Source organism: Vulpes vulpes, chromosome 16 (genome assembly GCF_048418805.1).
Source record: "Vulpes vulpes isolate BD-2025 chromosome 16, VulVul3, whole genome shotgun sequence".
Lineage (NCBI taxonomy): Eukaryota > Metazoa > Chordata > Mammalia > Carnivora > Canidae > Vulpes > Vulpes vulpes.
The window spans coordinates 41,600,245-41,611,837 of NC_132795.1; the positions used below are offsets into that span (position 1 = coordinate 41,600,245).

Here is an 11,593-nt window from a genome sequence, read left to right on the forward strand (position 1 = left end):
CAAGGTATATATATATATACAGTGACAAAGGGGTAGAAAGTCCTGTCTAGCAGACACACAGCCATGTCTTTAGTCCTGTGACTCTTGCCTCTCATGGTACAGGGGTTGACTGTCAAGGAACAGTCTCACATTTTCAAGTACTTTGGTGATTTTGCAGATTCTAAAGTAATATAGGAAAAGGGCAAAGTATTTTCATTTAGAAATTAAAAAATAAATCCTTGGTAATCATGTTGGTATGTTTTCCCTAAGGATAAGCCAGAAACATTTCTCACTGCATTGTTGTTCTAGTTCTTCAAGACCATAGATGCTGAAAATTTTACCAAGACAGAAAAGGCCTTTTTGTCCCATTGTCCTCATATTTTTGCCTTCAGGCAAGGAGTTCTGCTTGTGAATAGAAGTACTGTGCTGCGTGGTACAATACTTAGTAAAGGAACATGTTACATAAATATTAGCTGTCACTTGCCAGGCACTGTTCTTTGCAAATTTTGCACAGTAATTTGGTTAATCCTTACAGTGCCCTTGGAGGTGGAAATTTACCATTTTACTGAGGAATAACAAGGAAACTGAGGTGCAGAGATGATAAATGACCAGTTAATGGCAAAGCTGGGATTTGAACTCCCATAGTTAGGAAGGCTCAGCCATCCTACTACACTGCTTCTAAGTTACTGTATAGTTGATAACGTGCTTTTAGCTAAAATTTGTAGTTGACTTTTAGGGCATAAGCCCACTTTTTTTTTTTTTTTTCAGATTTATTTATTTTAGATAGGGGCAGAGGGAGAAAGAATCTTTAAGCAGAGCCTTGCTGAGCGCAGAGCCCTGGCATGAGGCTCCATCTCAACCCATGAGATCATGACCTGAGCTGAAACCAAGAGCTGGATGCTCAACTGATTGAGCCACCCAGGCGCCACCCCCGCTATTTTAAATGTGAAATTGCAAACTGTTAGTGATGTTCCTTTTTTTTTTTTTTTTTTTAAGTAGGCTCCAATGCAAAGCTTGAACTCACTACCCTGAGATCAAGACCTACGCTGAGATTAAGAGTAGGACTTAACCAATTGAGCCACCCAGGCACCCCCACGATGTTGCATTTTGGGACAAAAGAAAACTTGGTTCATTTCCATAAAATCCATGTTACAGATTTTAGTGCCTGGGTGGCTCAGTGAGATGGGTGTCCAACTGTTGGTTTCCACTAAATTTGTGATCTCAGGATTGTGTTGGGCTCCACACTCATCAGGGAATCTGCTTAGGATTCTCTTTTCTGCCCCTCCCGCCTCATGCGTGTGTATGCGAATGCTCTCTTTCAAATCTTAAAAAATTGGAAAGAGATTTTTCTCTGCTGCATCACATTTTGGGTTTCAGTGCTTCATTTCCCCCATTTTTAACTTTCTGTCAATTTCAGGAAAACGGGGTTTTTCAAATGTTAATATGCTTTACATGGTTACTTAATAAAACATTGAAATCCTATAGTGAAAATATTTTTGGATAGCAGAGTCAGTGGTGAACACTTTATTGTTTGAGAAATGTTTGTTCCATATTATTTTAGAAAATCCCTTGACTATGTGCCAAATGTTTATAATTTGACATTTGATTCAGACCACTTAGCTTAGTTGGCTTCACTCTGTTTCATGGCTGTAGCTTATCGGTGTGTGGGAAAAGGTGGACCCGTTATTAATCTTGGGAGGAGGAAGACAGGGTCAAAAAAAGTCCGATCCATCTATAAAGCTGAGTGTAGATACAGCTCAGAAGGCAGTTCTGTTGGCATAAGGTTCCTAGCATCAACCGAGTGCAGTTTCTTTCCAGGCTTGCGAAAAGAACCTATAAATCCTGGCTGCCTAATGGGAATCTGGAGTCATTACTAAAGGAGTTAACTATTTGACAGCCTATTACATCCATGATTAAAGGGATCTGTTGGCAGTCTAATCGCTGGGTTGCAGATACTCCACAGACTGGGAGGTAGCAGTAGAGATTCTGATAAGGAACTGTTCTTCCTCTGGTTTAGCAAGAAGTATTTATAGTAGGAAAGCATACAAAAATAGTCTGCTTACAGTATCATTTTAGAACCAAACTTTGCTGGATTAAGATGCTTTTATGGCAAAAGTAACTAAAAGCTACGCACACACACAAAATAAATAAAAGCTACACACACATTGTTTTAGTTATGGTGACATGTTTTGTGTCCCTGGCGGAAAGGTCCAAGATCATAAAGGACTGTATTACTAAATCACCCGCCGACAGCAGTATCTTGAAGGTTGATATATTTGTGGAAAGAGGAAAAGGTCGTTAATTTACACATTTAAAAACATGGCCAAAATATCTAAGCTCTACACTGACCATCAAAAGACCCAATCTACGAAAATCAAACCAAATCACAACAAAGGTTGGGAGGCTTGAGGCTGGAGGCAGAAGCGCCCTGTGTACACCACAACCCGCAACTCCGATTTCCAGACACTCGTTTCAAGTAGACCTTTTTCACCTACTACCTTTATCCTAATACGGTTCTGGAAGTGTGGTTTCCCTACACGAAGGGATTCAGCTCAGCTCGGCTTCGTTAACGTGAAGCAGGGGCCTCTGCTCTATGGAGGCAGGCAGGTCACAGCAGGTTTGATCATAGCGGGACCATGCTGCCACTGAGGCCTTCTGCTTTCTGCAGGCCACCTGGCATTGTAGGAACAGTAAGCAGTGGAGGGCAGACCTCGGGTCAGGCCCTGGAGGGAGAGCAAGCTAAATCCGCACGCGCCGCTGGCAAGTGGCAAGTGGCAGCCCGACCACCAGGAGGCCTTTTCATCAGGGTCTTCTCCACGGTCACTGAACGGCCGGGGAGAAGCTCCGTCAGCCTGACTGTACAGGCGTCCTTCGTACGTGGCCTGAATTGGTAATACTTTCAGATCACATTTGGCCATTCATAGAAACCCAGTATAACCCGCAGAGGGGCTGGAGCCGGGCCACCAGAACTCCAGTGAATCTCTAATAAATACCTTCTTTGAGGAGTTCATGAGCTTCGTGACCTGCCGCTTCTGGACAGCGGAGGACAAGACGTCCCAGGCCTTCTTGCTCTTCAGTGTCCCATGATACCTGTTTGGCCAGGCCGACTTTCTTGTAGAGAAGTTCTGCTCCCCATAGCACACAGCTGTTGCTCACAAACGTCCACTCCTTGGTGCAGTTGAGGCCTTTCCTCCGTCCCCGCTGTCAGAGTCCCCCCGCGGCCCAGAGCAAGCCCCTGCGCCCCACATGGAGAACTCGGGAAGGTGCCTGGACCTCCGTCCTTGGCCTTGACCCACACGGAAGCCTGTCAGGAGCTGGGAGGAAGCAGCAGAGACGGCAGGACAGGTGCCTCTCCCTCCTGGCTGTCCTCCTGGGTCAAGGCATAGCGTCTGGCCTTCCTGGGGTCGGGCTCCGGCGTCTCCTCGGCCCACCTCCCCACGCGGCGTACACCTTTGGCCACCCTGGGCGCGTTCCTGCAAGGGTTGTGGTCGTAGATGACCAGCTTCAAGCCGGACAGGTGGGCTAGGCTGGGGAAGTGACGGATGCTGTTCCTGTCCACGTCGATGACCTCCAGGAAGGGCATGTGCAGCAGCACGGCAGGGAAGTCGGTGAGCAGGTTGCCGGAGAGCCAGATGGTCCGCAGCTCCCGCAGGCGCTGCAGCCGGCCCGGCAGGCCGCGCAGGCCGTTGGAGCCGGCGTGCAGGGTCCTGAGGACCGCCAGCTCGCACACCACGTCGGGCAGCCGGCCCAGGCAGTTGGCCTCGATCCACAGGGTGCGGAGGCTCTGCAGCCGGCTCAGCTCGGCGGGCAGGCCGCAGAGCTTGTTGTTGCCCAGGTAGAGGATGCAGAGCTGCTGCAGCGTACACACTGCTTGCGGCAGAGCCTTGAAGTCATTGAAATCCAGGGCCAGGATCTGCAGGTTCTGCAGCTGCGCCAGCTCAGGGGGCAGGCTGCTGAGGCGGTTGTCGCTCAGGTAGAGCTTGGCCAGCTCCCGGAAGGAGCACACGTGCGCCGGGAGACGGCGGAGCTGCCGGCCGCTCAGGTCCACCGTCCTGTCGGGCGGCATGTCCCGCGGGTCTCTGGCCCCGGAGCCCCGGCAGCAGTCGGCGGGGACGCAGGCCGCCAGGGCCCTGAGGGCGTCGCCCATGGCCGCCCGCGCTGAGGCCCACCCTCCTCTCCCGTTATAACCGGGCGGCTCCCGTCAGCACCGCGGGGTGCTCGTGACAGCCGCCTGAGTGCTGGGTGACAGGCGCGACACGCGGGCCGGGCCGCCCAGGCCAGCCTCACGTACTCGCTCTCAGGGACCTGAGCCCCAGCCGCCTTTATCTACATTTTTTTTTTTTTGGACTGTTCCTTTCAAGCTGAAAATAGCACCACTCTTTTTTTCCAACGATAAACCATTTGGCCGATACGTGAAGGTGTGACGGAGGAAAGCGGCCTGTTCCCCAGGGCTGAGTACTGTGCCCACGCTCACGCGTATCCCCCAGCCTTTGTGCCCCCAAGTCACCAGTTTATCTTAAAAAATTCGTTTACCCCGCTGGGGAGTCTAACCTTTATAACGTATGGATGTATTTTTGTGTGTTTGCAGGTATCTACGCAATTATGTTAACCACCCGTGTTCCGTTATGCGGAGGCACCGTAAGTGTAAACAGCCTCCGCTGGGGCCCTGGGAGCCTGCAGCTCTGCTCGTACAGGCGGAGCGAGCACCCCGCCACCGCGGGCCTGAGCACGCGCGGGCCCTCACGCGTGTCTCGGGGTCACGGACACGCATCTTTCAGGGGCTTTCCCTTGATAGCGCCCTTCCTCCCCCGTGGATCTGAAGCAGTGCACGTGCTCAGCCAGGGAATAGTTTTCCACAGTTTCACAGTTTGCCTTTTGACAAAGGACAAGGAGAAAAGCAGGAGAGAGGAGAGGGACGCCAGGCTCCTGAAGGATGTATTTCTACGGTGCGTCTGCGCGGAGACTGGGGTAGTGGCCAACCGAAGGTTTGTGCTCTTCTTCCACAGTGTCGAGCTGTAGGGAGCAGCTGTAGGAAATGTCCGGCCCCGACATTTCCTGGTGCCAGCCTCGGGCACAAGGGTCCTTGCCAGCGGGATGTGGGCACAAGTGACACGCGTCTCCTCTAGGCCTGGCTCATGTAGAACCAAGCTCGCCTTCCTCCACTCCCACCCCGTCTGCCTGCCGGATGGCAACACCACAGGGTGACCTTAGAAGCCCCCGTGTGGAAGTCACACGTTGAAGCCGGCAGGGCCTCGGTCACCCCGGACCCCGAATAGGCGCCAGGATTGGAACACGTCCCCTGTTATCACCAACTGGATTTAGATAGATGAGAAATAAACCTCACTCCGGTTAAGGCACCCAGCTCTGAGAGCGTCTGTATCTGTCGCAGTATCTTAATATGAATAAATAGAGCAGTTGTTGAAAATAAGTAGGTAAATCTACACCGACCGATATGCAAAGATATTCAGGGTAAATGAATGAAATCGGGGGGCGGGGAGGCACGAGTCCATCTGTGAAAGAAATAGGTACAGATCCCTGTATATATGCGTAAAAGCTCTCAGAGACATAACTCTGGGGAGTCTTTGCCCGAAGGTTTGGGGGAGATAGGAATCCTGACCTTTCCGTCCTTCTGCAGGTGCCCTCTTGGACTGTTTGAATGGCTTTTTTCTAAGTTATGTTTATTTTTTTAAAGATTTTTAAATATTTATCCATGAGAGACACAGGCAGAGGAAAAGCAGGTGCCACTCAGGGAGCCCGACGTGGGACTGGATCCTGGGTCTCCAGGATCACGCCCTGGGCTGAAGGAGGTGCTAAGCCACTGAGCCACCCAGGCTGCCCTAAATTACATTGATTTTATTTATTTATTTTTATTTATTTATTTATTTATTTATTTATTTATTTATTTATTTATTTATTTATTTATATTACATTGATTTTAAACCTGTTTTAAAACAGTCCATCAGCCTGCCTGTCATTCGGCTGGTTGGGGGTTGCTGGGGGAGCCTGGGCCATGGTCGCCTCCTGCAGGGCCTCTACTGCTCAGGTGCTCGTGGGAGACTGAGCGGAGCCCAGAAGGGCACCCGGGCACCCCGATGAGTGGCCGCTGTGCCGGGCTGCCCGCGAGGCAGGTGGTGCAGGCCCGCTGCCCGGCTTCCCTCCCGGTCCCCGCCACCGGCGGGACGTCCTTGGGCTTCCTGCGCTTCGGAGGTCAAAGGCTGTTCTCTCGGGCCTCCTTGCCTTGTGGATTCGGCCTCTAGTAACCAGCGCCCCGGGGCCTGGGCTTTGCCTCTGTATTCACCCGGGGCCCCGGTGACCACAGCTGGTCCTCAGGCAGCTGCCTGGTTGTGCCTGGAAAGACCGAGAACTCTGACCGCTGCCGGTTAGTGTTTGTAACTGATTTGCTAGGTGCTAAGCACTGCGCCAGGTGCTCTGCGTGTACCGGCTCTTCTCAGAACACCTGCCATGTAAATCTCTTTTTTCTAGCATGTACTTACTTAGAGTGTGTGCGAGCAGGGGACATGGAGCCCGTCGGGGCTCGATCCACGACCCTGAGATCGTGACCTGAGCCAAGATCAGGAGCCGCAGGCCCATTGAGCCACCTCGGCGCCCCTCAGATGGGTTTCCTCCCCAGGTCCCAGGTGAGAACCCCGAGGCTCCAGGACGTGCCGAGCACCCACCACGCTGTAGGCGGGGGCAGCCTGAGGCTAACAGGACACACAGGTGACCTCGTGGAGCACACGATGCCACAGGGCAGCGGCGGCTGCCAGGGACCTCGAGGGCCTAGGGCTGGGCGCAGGTGCGGGCGGCAGGGACCTGGGGGCTCCGTGCCATGTCTAGGCCCACGTGACCCCCCAATTCACTGGGAAGACCACGTGGTCTCTAGCCGCAAACGTCCGTGACTCTAACAGGCATCACGGGACCCCTGTGACCTCCATGAGCCCCCGCCCAGGTTCGGGGCTCAGTCGGGCTAAGGACTAAAATTGGGGAGACAGCTGTGAAAAGCCACAGAGAGTGACCGCCGGGGGTGGGGACACAGCCTGTCCCCGCCGGCTGCTGGTTCCAGGGGCACCCCTGCCCACCCCTCGGGGCCCGGGGGTGGGAGCTGGGGGCCTCGGCAGCCCACACCCACCGCCTCCTCACTGCTCCCACCGCTCTGGACCGCTGCACCCTCGTCGTGCCTGCTACCTGGGTTCCCTTGCGGTTCCCCCCATCACCTGTGGCCGTGCAGCCCCACCTCGTGCCCTCCACCCCCTGCCCACCCTGTGCCCTCTACCTCCCACCATGCCCTCCACTCCCCCTGCCCTCCACCGCCCCCCCCCCGTGCCCTCCAGCCCCCACCCTGCCCTCCACCGGCCCCTGTGCCCTGGGCTAGTACCTGCTTAAGAGTCTCTCTCCCCCTCCCCCTGCACACACGTGTGCTCTCCTCTCAATCAATCAGTTCAATAAATAAATACATAAGATCTTTAAATAATACAGTCTGTAGGTCTTGGAGCAAGTGCAAGGCCAGGCCAGGAACAGAGGCCTCTCCTTCCTGCTCCACCGCAGCACCACGACGTCGAGGTCTTGTCATGCATGTATCACCTGGTGTTGCGGTCACTGTTCCAGGAAACTGAGTCTCTCCTACCCTTTTCACTAAGTCCTACAAAGAGCTAAGTCTCGGGGTCTTTGTACTGGAATCTCTCCCCTCAGCCCTGAAATGTTCCCTGGAAGCAAAGTGTGTGTGTGTGTGTGTGTGTGTGTGTGTACATGTATATGCATGTGCTCATCTGTGTGTGTACATGCATATTCGTGTGTGTGGTGTTTATGTGTAGTGTATGCACGTGTGTGTACACAATATGGGTATTTGCATGTATGTGTGTGCTCTGTGCGTGTGTGTGCATATCTGCATACATGCATATATCTGCGTGCGTGCATGTGTACCTGTGTCTGTGTGGTGTGCATATCTGCATCTTTGTGTGTGCGACATGCATGTGTGTGCTGTGTGTGCATATCTGCATGTGTACGTGCGTGGTGTGCATGTGTGTGTACATGTGTGCACGTGTACCTGTGTGTGGTGTGCATGGGTGTGCTGTGTGTGCATATATGCATCTGTGCATGTGTATGTGTGCACATCTGCATGTGTGCATGTGTACCTGTGTGTGCTGTGTGGTGTGTGTGCACATCTGCATGTGAGTATGTGTACGTGTGTGGCGTGCGTGTGTGTGTGGCGGGCATGTGTGTGCGGTGTTCGTGCGCCTGTCTCCACCGCAGAGCCACCTGGGCGCCCTGAGGTTACCGCTGCTCTGTGGGAGTGCCAGGGCGCAGGGCGCTGCGTCCTCTGGGGGGAGCCTGCCCCTCCCCTGCCCGGGGCCGCCCCTCTGCGCTTCCCCCAGCCCGCCCAGACCTCCGGTCTCCCGCCGCCAGCGCTCGGCCTTGCCTTGCGGGCCTTCGGGGCTCGGGGGAGGGGGGGGGGGGGGTCGGACCCTCCGCTAACTTGGCCCCGGGGTGAGACCCGGAAGCCGTGGGGGGCTCGGGGCTGACGCGGGCCCGCGACGCCGGGGACCAGTTGGGCTGCTGGGCTCTCTCGGCCACTGGAGCCGAGACGCGGGAGGGGGGAGACGGGGGCGGGAGGGCGCACGTCGGGCCCGAGGGCGCGGGAGAGTCGAGGCGCAAACGACCTTCCCGTCGGGGCTGGATCGCGCGGCGCGGAGTCGGGCCGGGAAGGACTTCGCCTCCCGCCTCCGTCCAGCTCCGCTCTGGGTAACCAGCGCCCCCGCCACCCCGCGCACCCGCTACCCCGCGCCCCCTCCACCCAGCGCGCACCCGCTACCCCGCGCCCCCTCCACCCAGCGCACCCTCCACCCTGCGCCCCTCTCCATCCAGCGCACCCCGCTACCCCGCGCCCCCCCACCCAGCGCACCCTCCACCCTGCGCCCCTCTCCATCCAGCGCACCCCGCTACCCCGCGCCCCCCACCCAGCGCGCACCCCTCCACCCAGCGCACCCCTCCACCCAGCGCACCCTCCGCCCCTCTCCATCCAGCGCACCCCGCTACCCCGCGCCCCCCCACCCAGCGCACCCTCCACCCTGCGCCCCTCTCCATCCAGCGCACCCCGCTACCCCGCGCCCCCCACCCAGCGCGCACCCCTCCACCCAGCGCACCCCTCCACCCAGCGCACCCTCCGCCCCTCTCCATCCAGCGCACCACGCTACCCCGCGCCCCCCCACCCAGCGCGCACCCCTCCACCCAGCGCACCCCCCCACCCAGCGCACCCTCCACCCTGCGCCCCTCTCCATCCAGCGCACCCCGCTACCCCGCGCCCCCCCACCCAGCGCGCACCCCTCCACCCAGCGCACCCCCCCACCCAGCGCACCCTCCGCCCCTCTCCATCCAGCGCACCACGCTACCCCGCGCCCCCCCACCCAGCGCGCACCCCTCCACCCAGCGCACCCCCCCACCCAGCGCACCCTCCACCCTGCGCCCCTCTCCATCCAGCGCACCCCGCTACCCCGCGCCCCCCCACCCAGCGCGCACCCCTCCACCCAGCGCACCCCTCCACCCAGCGCACCCTCCACCCAGCGCACCCTCCACCCTGCGCCCCTCTCCATCCAGCGCACCCCGCTACCCCGCGCCCCCCCACCCAGCGCGCACCCCTCCACCCCGCGCCCCCTCCACCCAGCGCACCCTCCACCCTGCGCCCCTCTCCATCCAGCGCACCCCGCTACCCCGCGCCCCCCCACCCAGCGCACCCTCCACCCTGCGCCCCTCTCCATCCAGCGCACCCCGCTACCCCGCGCCCCCCCACCCAGCGCACCCTCTACCCTGCGCCCCTCTCCATCCAGCGCACCCCGCTACCCCGCGCCCCCCCACCCAGCGCACCCTCCACCCTGCGCCCCTCTCCATCCAGCGCACCCCGCTACCCCGCGCCCCCCACCCAGCGCGCACCCCTCCACCCAGCGCACCCCTCCACCCAGCGCACCCTCCGCCCCTCTCCATCCAGCGCACCACGCTACCCCGCGCCCCCCCACCCAGCGCGCACCCCTCCACCCAGCGCACCCCCCCACCCAGCGCACCCTCCACCCTGCGCCCCTCTCCATCCAGCGCACCCCGCTACCCCGCGCCCCCCCACCCAGCGCGCACCCCTCCACCCAGCGCACCCCTCCACCCAGCGCACCCTCCACCCAGCGCACCCTCCACCCTGCGCCCCTCTCCATCCAGCGCACCCCGCTACCCCGCGCCCCCCCACCCAGCGCGCCCCCCTCCACCCCGCGCCCCCTCCACCCAGCGCACCCTCCACCCTGCGCCCCTCTCCATCCAGCGCACCCCGCTACCCCGCGCCCCCCCACCCAGCGCGCACCCCTCCACCCAGCGCACCCGCGCCGCCGCCCATTGGGGCGAGGACGTTACAGGCGACAGGTGGAGCTGACCCGGCGGAGTCGCCCGACCCGTGAGCCGAGCACGCGGTGCAGGTGACCCGACGCCGCCAAGCTACCCCCTTGCGACGTGGCCCCGTGGAGTCACCGGGTCAGGGGGGCTGGGGACCACCGTCAGGTTCAGCGGAGGGCGCCCCTGTGAGCGCTACTCGCATCCACGCTCTGTCCCCCGGGGGCTCGGCGGGTCTCGGGGTGCGCGGGGGTGGGGGGGAAGGCTGCGCCCCGGCTCCCCGCGGGGTCCGCTCCCACGCGCCCGCAGCCCGGGACACACTGACAGGGAGACTTCAGGCTGGGGGCCCTGGCTCGTTGGGCAGCCCGTCCTGTCCCCACGGTGGCTCCTGCCACCCCGTCGGGCCCTTCTGCCTGTGCCCCCTGAGGCGCAGCCCACGAGGGGGGCCCTGGACGGCCCGCAGGGGGGGCAGCGGGGCACGGTGGGGGCAGCAGGTGTTTGCAGGGGTCGGGCCGGTGGCCTTGGCTGTCCTTGGTCCAGGCCCAGGCTGCAGCGGACGGACGGGGGGACCCCCTCCCTCGGGCTTGCCCCACGGGGTCTAGCCTGGGGCTTCAGGGTGTCTGCCGGGCGCCAGCAAGAGGGGGCCACCAGGGGGTCACGGCCAGGACGCCCTGACAACGCATGGACGCCGGGGCAGCTGCACCCCACGAGGCTTACCCACTCTGCGGCCCCCCTGGCCTCGGGAGGGGGGCCCCAGACTCACCTTCCTGGGGCCTCAAAGGGGGGTAAATCAGTTGGTACCTGCTGCTTGGGCCTGTTTGTTGTTAAAGTGTTAACAGGGGGCAGCCCTTGGGCATCTGGGCATGACCCGGGCTCCCCGCAGGCACCTGCTCCTCCCTCCGCCCGCGTCTCTCTCTCTGGGTCTCTCACGAATAAATACACAAAATCTTTAAACAATAAATAACTGAAAGGGAAACATATTGCTGGATCCGTAGGTAAAGAACCACCGCCTGGAGTCCGAGGGTCCCCCCCAACGCACCAGCTTCTCCGGTCTGCTCCCGAGACCCCGTTGGGTCCCCACAGTCCAGGAGCTGGGAGGGGGGCACGCCTGGTGCAGCGGGGGGCTCCCAACACCCTGTTTCAGCTCCCCGCAGCCATCCTACTTCTTCAGCCTGATTCTTTGGGAACCCGAGCCCCCCTCCCCCCACCCCCCTGCGCTCCAGGGAAGCGGTGCGGGGAAGAGGCCCAGAGG

The 11,593-nt window shown here is 59.4% G+C and overlaps 1 protein-coding gene across 1 annotated transcript; it reads right to left on the reverse strand.

The window, feature by feature from the left end:
- Nucleotides 1-1,488: 1,488 nt before the first annotated feature.
- Nucleotides 1,489-4,272, reverse strand: LRRC10 (leucine rich repeat containing 10). Its single transcript, XM_072742176.1, has one exon. It carries the CDS (start codon nucleotides 4,124-4,126, stop codon nucleotides 3,287-3,289), a length of 840 nt encoding a protein of 279 aa, XP_072598277.1. The 5' UTR covers nucleotides 4,127-4,272; the 3' UTR covers nucleotides 1,489-3,286.
- Nucleotides 4,273-11,593: the final 7,321 nt, after the last annotated feature.

What these genes read in the sequence shown, in the direction of transcription:
- LRRC10 (XM_072742176.1), bottom strand. Translation starts at nt 4,126, where the DNA reads ATGGGCGACGCCCTCAGGGCCCTGGCGGCCTGCGTCCCCGCCGACTGC.